At 37.9% G+C, this 17,457-nt stretch overlaps 1 protein-coding gene across 1 annotated transcript in view; it reads left to right on the top strand.

Moving 5' to 3' along the window:
• Positions 1-446: 446 nt before the first annotated feature.
• LOC122801193 (multiple epidermal growth factor-like domains protein 6) overlaps positions 447-17,457 on the top strand; it is a 341,895-nt gene continuing 324,884 nt past the window's right edge. Inside the window, exon 1 of the mRNA XM_044070752.1 lies at positions 447-877. Within this exon, the coding sequence (XP_043926687.1) occupies positions 795-877 (83 nt within the window). The 5' untranslated portion in view covers positions 447-794. The remainder of the gene's footprint in view (positions 878-17,457) is intronic.

The raw sequence follows: 17,457 nt of genomic DNA, 5'->3' as shown, positions 1-17,457 counted from the left end.
AATTAGGTTAGAAAAATGAACGGCTGACATGAGATTCACCCAAACTACTACCGAGTCAAGCTGATTAGACCTGTTTCACGTTATTCAATAGTCAAATAACTCACATGTGCAGACCCCCCCCCCCCCCATACGCAAGCGCGCGCACACATAGAATTCTGAAATATGAATAGGAAGAAGTAACCTGTTATGAAGACAGAAATCAGTCCTCTGATTTTGATTTTTCCCCCAACACCAAAGATGAGTATGTGAACAATTAGGTTCGGATATGATGGAAAATGCAAGTGGGTAGCGATATACTAAACGACGAACCCTAAAAGGCAAACCAACAAACTGAGGTGACTTCTCTGTTGAAATCTGAACCTATGCTAAACCACAATCATGTCTAACTGTTTGCCTTTAAATAGTTAAACTGAGATTTTAGTGAAGTGTGGCACCGCCCCCTTCGCTCCTGATGAATGGGAAGAGTATGGAGCAGGGCTGATTGTTGCACCATGCTTCATTCACAAGCAGTAAATAATGAAACCCCAACTGAAGAGTTATCCCAGCCGTACTGTGCTCATCCTTGCATCCTCTGAGGATACACTTGGCGGTAACCAGAAGACATTCAGATTTTAGTAAATCTATGCAATAAACCTAGGGCTTTCAAGTTCTGTAAACTTCTGGGATCGATTCCGATGTGTGCAATCTTTTATACCCCGAAGCGTTTGGTAAATCAGTAGCAGCCTGCTACTGTCTGTGGGACGAAGAGAGGAAGGAGATTACACGTTAATGTACTTTGTCCGAATCCCGTGAACATGTGGAAACTGCTGCTTTTGTGCTCATTCTGCCATTTCAATGCACACCGTGCAGTATTTGCAGTAGAGCTTCAGCCTGACATGTAAGTGCTTGCTGCCAAAATAACAATGATACGTTTTAGTACATTTTAATGAGTAATGATATTTTTCTTTGTCTTTTTTAAAGCCATTCGCGAATTTTTGGGAATCATAGCTCTCGTCCAATCAGGGACAAATCTCAGCAGAATCAGGGACAAATCCAGGAAAAAAAATCAGGGACAATCAGGGGCACTTTTAAAGTATTAGTTCTGTTAAGCTAAACTTTGAGTCAAAATCAGGGACACTTGAGAGGTATGTATTGTATTCGTATTAGTATTTTAAGGGTTGCATACTGAGGCCACACAAGTTCTAGAACACATCTCAGTAGGTGTATTTTTTGCACTAATCGGTGAAATGTATTATGCTGATATCGTGCTTTAAGAGTATTGCTGAATCAGGATACATTCATAATGTCAAAAATAATTTTCTTTTTGTTAATTACACAGGACTCTTACTTAAGTCTACCTTCGGAAATGTTTTAAACACACTTTCTGTTTGTTCACTTTGTCCTTTGAAAGTAACATGTCTATTTCTTTTATTGCTGGCAGGCAATGAGATACAACCCCCCACCATCTCTGCATGACACAACACAGGAATACAGAAACACACAGAGTGGGACACAGTAAAGCAAGGACCCAGTCTGCAATGCAAAATTGAGGCTACATGTTGCAGCATTAGGGAACTTTAGGTAGTATATGGTGAATTCAGGAGATATGATGGAAGTAAACATCTGATAATGCACCACCAGAATGTGCTATGTTAAATCTAACACTGCGTCTTATTTTTTTTAAATAGTTTGATTATTCACATCTGTAGACTTGTAAGATGTCTGTCTGCTTTTAATCTTGCTCTCTACTCTAATACTCCCCACCTCTGAGTTGCTGAAAAGGAAAGCCTACCAAGCTCTAATGCAGGATGTGGTCTCTGATTCACAACTGTTAAGTGTATTTTGCCAGTATGTGCCCTGTTACAAGTTGCTGTCTGCTCAGTGGCAACAACTAAGTATTTCAGATGGCTTTCTCACTTTACATTGAGTTTGTCAGCGCTGAAGTGTTTTTCAATGTAAATGTGAAGCTGTGGTACATATAATCCCCCAAATTCCCAGAGAATGATTTTCACAAGACTATAAAATATACAGTAATGCATTCTAATTATTGTCTGACCTACACACACACTTGTGCACATACACCCATATGCAAGCCTGTGAATATACTTGCACATATACATATATACCAAAGTACGCACACACCATGGTTGAAGAAAGAAGTCTTCTAGACTCCACCAATGGAGTCATTCTGTACAAGAAAATATTTTATTTATCCTTTCTTGACTGCGTTAGTCCCAATAAGCTATAGCCTGTTTTCAGCAGAGACCGGAGGTGGTATTTATACTAAATTTGGCCAGGGCATCAGGGGAACTTCCCTTACTTTTTTTATATGTGTGGCGGGATCTTTTACATCCACCTGAGTTGCCCCCAACTCAAGTAGCTGAGGCCTCAATTTAATGTCTCATCCAAAAGATGACACACAGTGTCAGTAATTGAGCTACCTGGTGTGAGAATGCAGGTCACAACCTTCTGCACCAAATGTGAGTGTATGCTACCTGTTGTGCCACTGACTGAAAATTTATTTTCCTTTCATTTATTTATGGCTTCTAGGTATAACCCTGATTCTGCCCAATAATTTTTTCACTGCCTTTCTTAAAATGTGTGATTTTGTGATGAAACTAGGCATGTTATTATCACATAAGGATAATCGTTACTGTTACAGACTTCCTATTCCTCACAAAATGTATGTCCTTCTGTAAACTTTCTATGTAAATACTGACTATATTGAAGTGGTATTTTTGAATTTGTGCCTTTTCTCTGAATAGTTTGTGGCTTAGTCCTTGATTCTTCAAAAAGAGGTTGAGAGTTATACCCCATCCCTCCACCTTGGAACAGAGATCAGTCACTGGGCACTCCATTCCCCCACTCTGTTCCAAGACAAATAATTCAACTGCATCTACAAAGATGATTGTTAATGTCACATGAAATTTATATGATAGTAGGCTGACCTGTCCAATCATTTTTTTTATATTTGAATAGCATTTTAAAGAAATTGCCAGGTTTATAATATTTTTAAGAGACTGCTTCACTTTCTAGAGAAAACCTGAGATCAGATGAACTCCCTCAAAATATACAAGTGCAGCTGATTTGTGCTTTTCTCCTGGCATATTACTAGAAGTCAGTAATTTTCATTTGTGCTGTGGGATATTGGCAAGGTATTTAAAAACGGAGCATAATTGTCATGCCTGTAAAACTAACAGCAAATCTATGTTTCTGAAATGGCAGAAACAGCCTCGCAGGGCATATGCATATTGTTCCAGGAGGTACCTAATGACTATATGCAAACCACTGATGATTTAAATACTTACTATACCAGCCTCCAAGTATGCATTGTTTTTGGATGGATGTGGAAATTCAGTGCCATTTTTTGTTTGACACACTGAGCCTTTCCACTAGCTTGAGAAAGCCTTGCTGTGTCAAAGAAAATGAATCCTATTATATATTTTTAGATGCACCCAAATGCTTATTGCTGAGAAGGAGGGAAAAGACAGTACAATCACAGTACAATCAGCAGTCTGAAGTAATTTTATCATTGAAAGATACGAGGGAATTATATGGAACTTGACTAAAAAAAGAACACAATATTATGAGAAACTATATGGGGATGTAATTGAAAGGATGAACAATCATTTAGGTCATCACATACTAGCTTTTCTCTTTATGGACTGATTGGAATAATTTCAAATGAAACGGAAAAGGTACATTTTTTTCCATGTGTTCATATGACAGGTGAAAACACTAAATTTGGGGAGTTATAATGATTCATACTATGTAATGTTGTTTCTATAGACTGTCCACTGTTAATAAAATGCTGCTTTTATTAATGCACTAATATTTCTTGCTGGTTCCACTGAAGTTTGCATTTGTTCCATTGCTGTTTTAACTGAAATATGAATTATGTGACTCTACGGCCCCATGTGCAAGAAATCAGTAAAAAGGGGTTTTAGATGGATGGATGGATGGATGAAGAGCATTAAATAAGTGATTATTTTTTTAAATACTTTCAGAAATTATATTTTTCCATGCCAGAAAACTTTTAGATTATGTACTTTATAAAAAAAAGTAGTGTTCGTTTAAATCCTGCTTATTTTAAATTATTAAGGAACCATAGTGATTACTTTTATTTGTAATATATTATATTATGTGAAATACCCTAATGTTGGTTTTGGATGACTAGGGTATTAGTCTATGATGGATTTATGGATATGGCCAGCATAAACTTTAACAAGGCTGTTGGCACTCGCCCAAGAAAATTATGAAGTAAATAGCCTAACCTTCCTCACAAATTATAACATGCAATGCTTGTAAGAGTATAATGGATTATATGCATTTAGCAGAAACCTGTTATAACGTTTCTATTTTTTAATGTTCTAATGTAACTGTATCTATGTTAATATAGAGTTGTACTTTCAGTTTTGAAAGACAACTCTCCTTGTCTGTATCCACAAGAAAATCTGTAACCGAGGTATTTTCAAAAAAGGTTCACTGTACTAGCGTCAAAGTGGATTGCAGGTTGGGAGACTGGGTGGTAAGGTGACTTGCCAACAGGATGCAGAGGTCTACAGTTATCAGAATACTCTAAAAAGGGTGAGGCTATTACTGGAGAATCGCAACATCTGTTAATGAATATCATTTGTCGAAATGCCATTATATGTGACCTCATGATGGAGAAAGAAGATTAAAAGTTTTTTCTGCAAATGACATAATGATGTGTGTCTGACACAAGATGGGATGGAAAAGATAAAAAAAATGACTTAGTAGTAACAGATGTGTGGTCAAAAGTATGCACTATACACCTGCGTAAAGAAATAGAAAGTAGTGGAGGTGGGAAACAGTTATCTGGAAATAACCAGATGATGCAACAGTAGGTGGACAGTACAGGAAGGTAAGGTGGAGAGTTATAGTATTGTTCTGCAACACAGATTGAGAATACTTTTAGCAAAAAACACTGTTATAACATAGTAATGGACTATACAAAGAACATATTTGGAAGGGCTTATGTTCTACAGGCCTTATCCCTACAGAGACATGGGTAAGAATGGGTAGGAAAATACACATCAAAGTAGGCTAAAGAAGATGTAGAAAAAGACAGATGTTTATTTTAGTAATGTGCATGTAGTTCCATGATAGGGTGCACTCAGCAGTTTTGTTTTGCACTTTCCTTGCTTTGGCATTGGTAACTCAAGCAATACTAGCGGGTTCAGTGATTTTGTAGATGGTGCAGTAACTGAAATCTTACTGTCACACTCCTGTGACAGTTTAGTTTCTGTCCATCAGATGTAGACCATTTTACTTGCCCAGGGAGCTGAATGAGGTCAATGTAACAGTGCCAGTGCTAATACCACCCAGGCTTTAAGTAAACTATGCAAACTTATTGATGAGCTGCAGATCAAAATTCCTGACTTTGTACACATGGTAGCAGGTGACTTTAATAAGGCAGATCTAAAAGAAGTACTCCCACACTACCATCAGTATGTGGACATTCCCCTAGGTGTGATAATATCCTGGACAAGGTGTATACAAATTTAAAGAAAGCCTACAAGTCAGTGCAACTTCCACAAATGGGAAACTCTGACCATTATACCATCTTGCTATCACCAGCCTACAAACCAGCACTGATTTAGAGAGAAGCCCACAAAGAAACAAATCAGGGTCTGGCCAAAGGGAGCCATGAAGGCCCTCCAGGACTCCTTTGAAAGAACAGACTGGGATATGTTCAAGGTAGCAGGCACAGTAAATCAGCATCTGAACATAGATGAATACACAGAGGATGTGATGTCATACATTTCAAACTGCATTGATGAAGTAACATGCATTAAGAGCATTACTATCAGAGCTAACCAGAAGCTGTGGATCACCCCCAAGGTATATGGGTTTCTGAAGGTGAGAAATGCAGCTTATGGGGATAAGGACAAAGCAGCCCTAAGGGAAGCAAGAGGCAATCTGAGGAGGGGTATAAAGGAGGCAAAGAGGGAGTATGGCAGAAGGGTGCAAAGCCACTTTGACAACATGAGGGATGCAAGGAGACTATAGCAAGGCATACAGGAGATCCCTGACTACAAAATCAGGTCAGCACAGTGTTAGGACAGCAGTGAATTGCTGGACAGCTTGAATACCTTCTTAGGAAGATTTGAGGAGAGAAACAACATGTTGGAAATAAAGCTACCCACTGATGAGAAGGATGCTGTGCTCAAACTCAGTACAGAGGAGGTGAGAAGAGAGCTAAGGAAGGTGAACCCCCAGGAAGGCTGTGGCCCAGACAACATACTGGGCAAGTTGTTAAAAGGCTCTCTCTTGCCGTGGTGAAAGTACCTCATGCTACAAGGAAACAAACATCATTCCATTGCCTAAGAAAACCACCCCCTCCAGCCTTGGCGACTGCAGAACAGTCAGTTTGAAATCCACTGTTATGAAATGTTTCGAGCAGCTGATTAAAAAAAAAAAAAAAATTGTCATCGGGCTTACCTCCCACTTTTTGACTCTCTGCAGTTTGTTTATAGAGCCAACAGATCCTTTTCTGATGCCATATCATTAGCACTACACAGCTCTCTTGAACTTCTAGAAGGCAATGACAACTATGTGAAGATGCTGTTCATAGATTTCAACTCAGCATTTAATATGGTGGTACCAATGCAGCTAATAGAAAAACTGGCATATATAGGAGTCAAACAAGACAAACCCTTGCAAGTACGGCAAGTGCACGGCTCCAAAAAGCAGCAGTTCAATGTAGAATCACAAGGCTAGCACACAGTGATGTTTGTAGAAAATTCAAAGTTTAATATAACATGTCCTGTAAGGCACAAACAGACCGGTTTTGGCTAAAATAGACAAAGCCTTCTTCAGTTTAATCATAAACACATAAATACCTGCCCTTTTTATACAACATGTTCTTGACAAAAGACCTACTGATTGGTTGGCTATAATTGTTCATTGAGACCAGGTGGAAACAAACCACCCAACTTGATAGTCCACTTTTTTCTTTATTATTGAGTATAGTGTGCCAACCAGTTTTATTAACCCTATCCCCAATAATTCTATCTATAATAATAAATCTGAAATTGTTAGTGGTGTGTACAAGGGAATGTTTATATAAAGCATTGATTAGTCTTTTATTCCTAATGTCACCGACATGGTCCGATATAAGTATCCTGAGTGGTCGAGAGGTTTGTCCTATATAGAATGCTGAACAGGAACAGGTGGCAAAATAGATACCCAATCTAGACCACAATTTGCCAAAAACTTAATATCAAATACTGTTCCTGTATTTTTACTAGTAAACTGTTTGTATGCATTGTCCAAGGATGGCCAAAACCAATGTCCACACGGTACACACCCATATAGGGGGTTTCCCGTCAATGTGCATTGAAATTTGTCACTAACTCTAGTAAGTCCCTGTTTGTAGTGACTAAAATATGACCCCAAAGTTTTGCCCCTTTGAAAAGATTTTCAATCACAGTGTCTCCATATGAGGTGTATCTGTTCCAATCCAAACAGGTACGAATACTTCAGACAGGATTTGACTAAAAAGTTCAAAGTAAGAGGCTATAAAACTGGCAACATCTTGACCGCTAGCAATTGGGCTTCCACACTTGATAAGAATGATCTATTAGTTTATAAAATAAAACAGCAGTCTAGGAATCCTGACATTCATTTGTGACCACTTTTGGATGCAATACCAATATATTATTAGACTGTATCAACAGACATTGAAATATATTAGCTGACCACAGATTATCATATATTTTATAAGACAAATGTCTTTTTTTCTTTTCGTAGGGGCAAAACTTATATTTTATTCACTACAAACAGGGACTTACTAGAGTTAGTGACAAATTTCAATGCACATTGACAGAAGACTCTCTATATGGGTGTGTACCATATGGGCATTGTGTGCATTGTCCAAGGATGGTCAAATCCAAACAGTTTGCTAGTAAAAAATACAGGAACAGTATTTGATATTAAATTTTTGGCAAATTGTGGTACAGATTGGGTTATTATCTTGTCACCTGTTCCTGTTTAGCGTTCTATATAGGACAAACCTCTCGACCACTCAGGATATGTATATCGGATATCCTATCAGTGACATTAGGAATAAAAGACTAACCAATGCTTTATATAAACATTCCCTTGTACACACCATTGCCAATTTCGGATTTACTATTATAGATAGAATTATTGTGGATAAGGTTAATTAAACTGGTTGGCACACTATACTCAATAATAAAGAAAAAAGTGGATTATCAAGTTGGGTGGTTTGTTTCCAGCTGGTCTCGAACAATTATAGCCAACCAATCAGTAGGTCTTTTGTCAAGAACATGTTGTATAAAAAAGGCAGGTATTTATGTGTTTATGATTCACACTGAAGAAGGCTTTGTCTATTTCAGCCGAAACTGGGCTATTTGTGCCTTACAGGACATGTTATATTAAACTTTGAATTTTCTACAGATATCACTGTGTGCTGGCCTTGTGATTCTGCATATATAGGAGTCAATAAACATCTCTGTAACTGTTCTTGGACTTCCTGCTTGAGAGGCCACAGAGAGTGAGTTTGCGTAAAAACACTTTAGTGTATCAAGATACCGGGGTTCCACAGGAATGTGTTCTCAGTCCACTGTTATTCACTATTCTGAGCCACAACTGCTATGCCAGCACAAGTCCAACCATATCCTCAAGTTTGCTGATAATACCAGAGTTGTGGGGCTCATCACAAAGGAGAATGTAAGAGCATACAAAGAGGAGGTGGCATCTCTGATCAGTTGGTGTGAGGGGAACAACCCTGACCTGAATGTAGGCAAGACAAAAGAAATTATTATTGACTTCAGTAAAGAAAACGCACCATCCAGCGCTCATGATCAATGGTGAAAGTGTAGAGAGGGTTAAGTGTACCAAATGTCTAGGAATACACATCAGAGGATCTCTCATGGTAGAGAAACCCCAGCCAACTTGACAAAAAAGCACACCAATGCATCCATTTTTTTGAGAAGGCTGAAGAAAGCCAAGCTCCTGCCTCATATCCTCTCTGCCTTCTATAGCGGTACTCCTGAGAGTATCCTCAACAGCAACTTCACAGTGTGGTTTGGAAGCTGTACAGTTACAGAAGGGAAAGCACTAGAGAGAGTGGTGAAGGTCGACTGGTACCAGTCTTCCATTTACACAACAACTTTACTCTGTAAGAGCATCAGAAGGGCTACCAAAATAATACAAGACACCACACATCCAGTGCATGGATTGTTTAAGCATCTGGTATTGGGTAGAAGTTATTGCAGCATCCTCTGCAGGACTACCAGAGTCAACAGCAGTTTCTACCTGACAGTGGTCAGACTTCTGAACTCTGGCATAAGTCCCGGAGAACTGGACATTAACTAAGTCAGTTCTTTCTTTGTTCACAAATACCTGTAATTATTGTGTAATACGTAAGTGCAATATTTATGTATATTATCCTTATCCAGTGCAATATTAGAAGATAACATAGACAATGTACAATCTGTAATATGCCTTTGGGGCAGTTATTATAACTTAGGGGAGGGTATACTATTCTGTATTCAGGTGCTGGAAAATGTTCTGCTCTTTTTTACTGGTGCCGGGAGTAGGATTGTATGTGTTAGTTGTGTTCATTCTTTTACTTGTATGTAGTGTTTTACTGTGTTTGTTTGTAATCTCGACTGAGCTGATGCGCAAAATTGCATTTAGGCTACATGCATGTGGCCCTAAATGACAATAAAGTTTACTTTGAATCTGTATCCTAGGGTAGTGTACATGAGATACTTTCATAATGAATAGACTGTTAGTTTCTGAGCTGCACTTGTTTTAATGAAGAACCTGTCACAGTTGCACAGTGAAAATGTCTTTACTGTAGTGGCACAGATAGCCAGTGCATCCAGCATAACAGGTTATCTGCTACAGATTTGTTCTAGTTTATCATGTCTTGCAAATTGTGCAGATGAAATATTGATTGAGCTTTGAAAAAATAAGATCCTTTGGTGTGTGTGTGTGTGTGTGTGTGTGTGTGTGTGTGTGTGTGTGTGTGTGTGTGTGTGTGTGTGTGTGTGCGTGTGCATCTGTGTGTAGTGTCTTTGAAAAATAAGATCCTTTGGTGTGTGTGTGTGCATGTGTGTGTAGTGTCTTTGAAAAATAAGATCCTTTGTGTGTGTGTGTGTGTGTGTGTGTGTGTGTGTGTACGTGCGTGTGTGCATCTGTGTGTATGTGTGCGTGTGCATCTGTTTGTAGTGTCTTTGAAAAATAAGATCCTTTAGTTTGTGTATGTGTGTGCATCTGTGTGTAGTGTCTTACCTAGGATTGTTTCAGAGGACTATGGCTGTTGCTGGTATAGGCTTTAGATCCCCCAAATCCTGGACAAGATAAAAAAGGTACAAAGCAATGAGGTAATATGTTTGTAATGGTGGTAATATTCAGGTTCTGGGCATGCACAGTATATTATTTTTTTTTCATTTTTATTATGTTTGTTATTTTTTTTTTTTTCATAAAAAAAAAATAAATACAAATATTCTGCACATAAACTGTGTTATAAATTGTTCCACATTTTCTGACCTGGGAAGTAATTTAACTTTAGGAAAGCTGGCAAAATAATCCCTTTTTTTTTTAAAGCCGTGCAGAAATGTGAGTAGGTGGTGGAAGAGGTACAGTCATATAGTCAACTTGGTATGCAGTTGAGGCTTTCACTTCTCTGCTGTGAATCTATTCTCATTTCTACATCATAGCTTTTACACTGTAGTTTACGCCTCCCACCAAGACCAAACCTCTTTCAAATGGCAATTTTATTCTGGGAGTTAGTGCATTGCTTTACTGTATATGTATTGTCTGTGATGGACACTGCTGCTGCCAATGTCCTCTTCCTGAAATTAACAACCACAAAAAGAAGGAATGCATTTATTTTTCAGACAAGGGAAATGGTCCACTGCAGAACCTTTTTAGCTTGAAGTCAGACCACAATGATAGGTGTAAATACAATGTATAAGGAAGCACAGGTAGTTTTTATATTCAACCCCCCCCCAAAACGAGCCAATTTAATGTCACCTTTTGGAGATGGGTAAGAAACCAAGATCCATGCAGATATAGAATGAGCATATAAACTCACACAGGAATTTGCCAGTGGTAAGAAATGAACCACAGATGCTGGGCCTATGAATTAGAATCCATTACCATGTAACCACCACAGCAACATCAACAGTTGTGATTTATGTAATATAGAAAGGTATCCATTGCATCATCTTCGTCATTAAGTAGTTAGCTTAGCTGCTAGATCCAGCCTGGCATGGAAAGTAATGTTTTGTCTGAGTTCTTGGACCCTTGTGTTCGCTAGCTGCTGTTTCTGTGAAGTTGAATCTGGAAGTTTTCTTGGCTAGTAAACCATTAATGCTAGTTTTTGCTACTACCCTTTTCTTGAAGTTTTTGAGTTCTTATTAAAGTTATTATGCTTTTTAAGGTGTTCATTCTTTGTTTCATAAACAGCATCTTTCTCTTTAATTTGGGATGAACTCTACGTATTTTCAAGCATCCCACATTTGCAGTAACACGAGGAGGAGAAACAAAAGAAGAAAGTAGACCTGTAGGTACTTTTGTTGCATGTGATCTGAACCCATGCTCCTGGGATTAACACTATGAAAGAATAGAGCATTATAGTTTAGTAACATTAAAATAGACAGAAAAAGGAGGTGCATGTCTTTGTACTTGTGGAACTGAACTTTACAGCGTGATGAAGAGCCTCATTCTACCTACCAAGCTATATAAAAAGACATGTGTCCAGCAAACTTATTATACAATCACTTCAGTCCTAAACTTTAATTATTATTGGAGAGAGAAACATCAGTATTGTATTAGAAATTCATATCTGAGTACATAGTGGAATTGAGAAACCGGCCCAAGACAGCATTCATGAATATGCTGAGAGAGAGGATTGTATGTGGAATAAATGATAAAAACATAAAAAGATGGTCATTACGACACATGCAATGCCTTAAACATTACATTAGCAGTGGAAGCAGCAAATAAAAATGTACAAGAGTTGTAATATAAAACAGATGGTATTAGGATTAAGTAGAAGAACAGTAGAGGGTATAGTCCCAAGAGAAATGACTGGAGCAAAGCTAAAGCTTTTTACATGAGCATAGTTAAACAGCACTTGCTTCTCAACTTGCATTTAAGCTAGAACAATGTTATGCTTGTGATAGAACTGGGCACATACCAACAGCCTGTGTAGCTTAAAGAAATCCTTATAGGAAGCCTGTGCTGTGAACTGAAAAGAAGCTTTAGTAATGTAGTTTTGTATCTTGCATAGATAAAAGTAAAAGCTGTTAGGTTTCATCTCCTATGAATGTTAGCAAGTGAATTAAAATATAATTCAGAAACCTCAAATATATATCTGATATTAACCTAATCTTGCATACATGTTAAACTTGTTGCACCATTTGTTATACAAAGATGTGTAATAGATATGGGGACAATGGCAGGGATAAATATTTCAAAGCCAATATCTTGCTACTTTCAGTGGACATACTAGACCATTTCTCATCTGATGGATAGTTGATAATTTATTGTGGTGCACAGGGGCTATACTTTCACACAGCATGCCTGATTGTGGTGATAAATGCTTTGGGTTTATACCTTGTATGCTGATACCTGCTGAGCAAAGGTACTCACAACAGTTTACTAGTAATTTCTGGAATCTAGAGTTTTCATAAATATTTGTGTTTTCATATTTTTGTAGTATACAAATCAAAATCTACGTACGACTTTTTATTCAGAGAAATGAAACTTGCTACATTAATGGGTTCCCATGTAACTTCAGCTTTTATTTAGGGTATTTTTATAGAAAACACCACCATTAACATCAATTATATACAACATCGTATAACCATATATAAAATAAATAAATAAGAAATAATATGTAGTGTATGGAGCGTGGCAATTATCCAATGATATTCAGAAAGAGACAAATCAGTTAAGAGCTAGAGTAGTGCAAGATTCAACCTTGACAAATGTTAAACACCTCCCTGCTGAAGTTGTTAAGGTTGGGTCTAGCACTAAGCAGTCAAATCTACCTGTACTGACCAGAAAATGACAGCAGTAGAACAAAAGATTTGTTTCTGCCTGCTATCCTTATTGGTAATGTGTCCTTAACTTTCTCTAAAAACTTTGAACGCCATAAGAATAACATGATGTGTGTTTGCATGCATTTCCTGAATTATACAAACTCTAAAGCTCCTTTACCAAAATAAGTTCTTTAAATTATTATTTGTTGAGGTAATATATTGGAATTAATTAATATAGCTGCTCTGGTAATATGCCCCACTCCCATGACTTCATAAATGGAAGATTAATTGTTGCACTTGGGGTTGTGGTGTCACTTCAACAATGACGATCATCTAGAGCCAAGGTTCACACTACTGGGTGGCTAGCTCTGCCATGTTTGCTCTTCAGTCCCACAAACTCACACACAGACTCACACCTGTGGCCAGTTTGGAGTGTCCAGTCCACCTACTGCATATTTTTGGAACATGGGAGGAAACCCAAGCACCCAGAGGAAATGCATGTGAACACATGGAGGACATGCATAGTCTGCACAGAAGGCACCCCAGCCGAGAATCAAATGGGGGAACCTGTTGCTGTGAGGTGACAATGCTGTCTGCTGTGCAACTGTGCCACCAGTTATATGCAACTGTATGCTGTTGTTAAAATTCTGTTCTTAAAGATTGGGTTGGCTCTGGTTGTATTGTTGAGTGGCTGGATACTGTACTTTTCTGGTGTGTGTGTGTGTGTGTGTGTGTGTGTGTGTGTGTGTGTGTGTGTGTGTGTGTGTGTGTGTGTGTGTATGTATGCAAAGTCCTACAGTTCTGCATAATGTTGTTACATAGCATATGATATAGTCTACTATGCACCCCATGTGGGGTAGACAGTGCTGCAAGAGAACAGATAAAGGGAGCCATATGGCCAATTGATGACTGATTTCCCAAAGATAGCAATTCCATGTTTGTATGAGTGAGAACTGCTTTCATAAACATTTCACAGTTTCAACTAACGCAGCCACAGCCTGTATACTTTACTTGTCTCCAAGTTTTTTTGGTATCAGGGTTGGTTAAATTAGTTAGGGATACAGGATACAAGCCTTGCCCCGTATGTGAAAGTACTGGTTTGCTGATTAATTCAATGTAGTGCCATTTCATTGTTTCATCTGTAAAATATTTGTCTGCAGGATATCACTTATCAGTCAGCCATATCAGAACTGCAAATGGAAGCCTAGAGGTCTGTAATAAGGCTAACCAACCAGTCTGTATACTGACCCCTTGTTTATGTAGTTCTGTCTAGAAATGGATAAACCATAAGGACAGCTTTCACATCTTAAATTAAATTAAGTAGACATAGCAGAATATTCCAGTGGAAATTCACATACCATCTTAACAGTACAGCTGAGCAGTTTCTGTGGTTTAGCAGACTGCGTACTCGACTTTGATGCCATAAATCCAGAGTGCTGTAGGTTTTACACTTGGATTTATATTCTGGTATTGAGAGCATGGCATGAGAGGATACACATTCATGAGACTCTCTCTCCAAGGAGGGATTAATTGAGGTGCCATCTTCTTGTTCTTGTGGTATTTCCTGTATCTGTTAAAGCTCCGGTGGTTATGTATATATATATATATGTGTGTGTGTGTGTGTGTGTGTGTGTACCATAATAGGATGGTTATAGATTATACAGAAAAGAGAGACAGTCTTATTAAAAAGGAAAACACATGTAATATGTATATAGATAAATGCATAACACTAATCCCTTGACTTTATATAGTATCATGACTAAATTACTGGGAAAATAAGAGTAGTTTGGTTGGAAGAGTGGATGAAAATTGGCGCATTTCTAAAAATAACTGTTGTGCATTTGCTGCAAACATCCCTTTGTCTTCCACATATTTATGCCATCAATGCATTGCACACTGACAAATTCCGGCTTTGCCATTTCCAGGGTAACATCAATCGTAATGCATTTGTTTTAATGATCATTTCCAAGTGTCTCAGAGGAGATGTCTTGCAGGTTTCTAATATAACAGACTTGAAACATAACATTCCAAGAGTGTAACAGAAGTGAGTGATATAATCTGTACTTCTTTCAAACCAGGCTGCTGCAGAACCTGATGGAATTCTTTTTGTGAAAGGCTGCTTTTTTCACTTTCAGTCTTTGATGTAGGGTAAAGTCAGTAAAGGTTTCGTGTGTAGTGGTGGTAACATACTTGCTGAAAGGAGTCCTTTTTTCTGCAGTATGGGAAACTGGGGCTAAGGGTCAACCAAAAAAAGATTGTGTAGTGTAAAAACATACATTTGTAGAGTTAAGTCTCGTTTTGTAGTTTTGTCTGTAAATTGCTTCTTTTATGTGTTTACCAAGTCAAGCTTGCTGTTTATACTTATGTCAGTTTTACAATAAAACATTTAAAATAATTTCATGTATCAGGATGGTTTGTATTTTCATATGTGCATGCTAATTCTTCTTTAAGCACCACAACCACCACATGTAGTCCATTTTAAAAAGTAATGCTTTGTAAAAAAAAAAAAAAAAAAAAATCTACTGAGGAATGCAAATTAAAATAATATAGGACAGATAATGACATGCTTTTCATTCTGAATATAATGAAAGAACATGTTTTTACTGAGGCTTACATAATATTTCCCTATGGCCCAGTAGAAAGGAGGTAATAGTTGTGAATATGTAGCAGATATAAGCAATTGCTTGTACCATTAAGGAAGTGCTCTAAAAGAAAACTAGCTTTTTGTTTACCAGTGTAAATGATTTTTGAAAATGCTTCTTCTGAATTTTTTTTACAACTCGAGATATAGGCTTCAGTGACCACAAGAATTTGTTTGTGCATTGTTCATTTGCAAGGTTTTGTATGTTCAGGGGACAAAAAGCTGAGTTAAGAATTTCTGTTCCAGTGGAGATTTTTTTTTTTATTTTATATTCACTACAAAATTGTTCACAGATGAACCAGAAGCATTCATGCTTTACAAGTAAAAATTAAACAACTCTTTGAGTCTTCCTTCTACTGGTGAGAAGCATTCCAAAATGTTCCACAAGCTAGAGAATGCTTATTTTGTTCCCTCACTGCAGGTGAGAGCTGAGAAAACAGGACAAGTGCTGTCCTATTTGGGGGAAGGGTGTTGGGGGGGGGGGGGGACTTTTATCTTATGCTTGATGTTGCAGTGACACTCTGACATAACACATATAATGATATCTGTAGTGGACTGTGTGTGTGTGTGTGTGTGTGTGTGTGTGTGTGTGTGTGTGTGTGTGTGTGTGTGTGTGCTTCACCGTATTTGTCCCAGTGTCAGCAGTACCCATTACAACTCCTGATACAATACCGTTGTACATCAGTTACAAACGAGAGACAAAGATGAGCACAAGTGTCTTGTCTGTCAGTCTTCTTTTCTTCCTGGCTGTCTGTCCGGTACTCTGGCTGGTATTTAGTCAGGTCATCAGCACCGTAGATGTGAGCCCACCCTGCAGAAATAGGGCAGCCCTAGTGTGGAATGAATTTGACATAATATGTTCCCAGTTTATTGTCCATAAATATATAGAATATCTTGGCTACCATTAACCAGTACATATTTCATACTATGTGTTTGATTAAGGCACAGTCTGATGAAACTAACATTAATGAGTTGTATTACACAGTGTGTGGCTGTTTAGTGACAAAACAGACTTTTCTTTTTTGTAGATGTTTTGTTTTCACTGAGGTGTGGTTGCCTTTGAGTTAGTCCACTAGACTGGGTTTAGGGTTAAATGTATTATCTGGTTTTGCAAGGAGATGGCTGTTTGGGGGATATGTTATATTTTTTTAACCCCAAGTACATGAATCTGTCCTCCTTACAGGCTTCTGTCATAATATCTACATTACTGAGCTGCATATGTTTGAGGGCCCCCCCCCCAAAAAAAAACAAAAAAACAACCAAAATCTTTGTCTGCAAGGGGGTAGGTTCCCCTGCACCCCCTGCAAATTATATGTAACAACTCTAACTTATTCCCCATTGGGGAATTTGAGATCATACTACAATCTCCACTGTACTGCAGTCTCAGTACATACATTTTGACTTTCGTAAAGTTGATAATATGGTCTTGAAGATATGCAGTTTGAATTTCCGAAAAGTTGATATTCTTAAGGAAAACCCTTCTGACACCCTTTTCATCTATGGCCTGGATCAAGAGTTTCAGAAGGTTTTACCTAATGTAAGTTAAATCTTTAAGAAACTGAGCAGGATTCATTAAAAAATGACTGCTAAATATACTACAGCTTACACAATTCGTAAACTTGCCCACCCTCCATGAAGTAGTCCTATGTTACTGCATATCTGGAAGAGTCTAGGTAGGGAGTAGGTATATAAATGAGATGCTACAACATATTCCACAATTAATAAATATTCTATCTACAGACTATATAGTGTGTGGCAGCCAAAATTTTATCATAGTCCATCTGTGGA

The sequence above is a fragment of the Protopterus annectens genome, chromosome 4.part1 (genome assembly GCF_019279795.1).
Source record: "Protopterus annectens isolate FY-2018-M chromosome 4.part1, PAN1.0, whole genome shotgun sequence".
NCBI lineage: Eukaryota > Metazoa > Chordata > Ceratodontiformes > Protopteridae > Protopterus > Protopterus annectens.
This window is presented reverse-complemented; position numbering and strand designations above follow the sequence as displayed.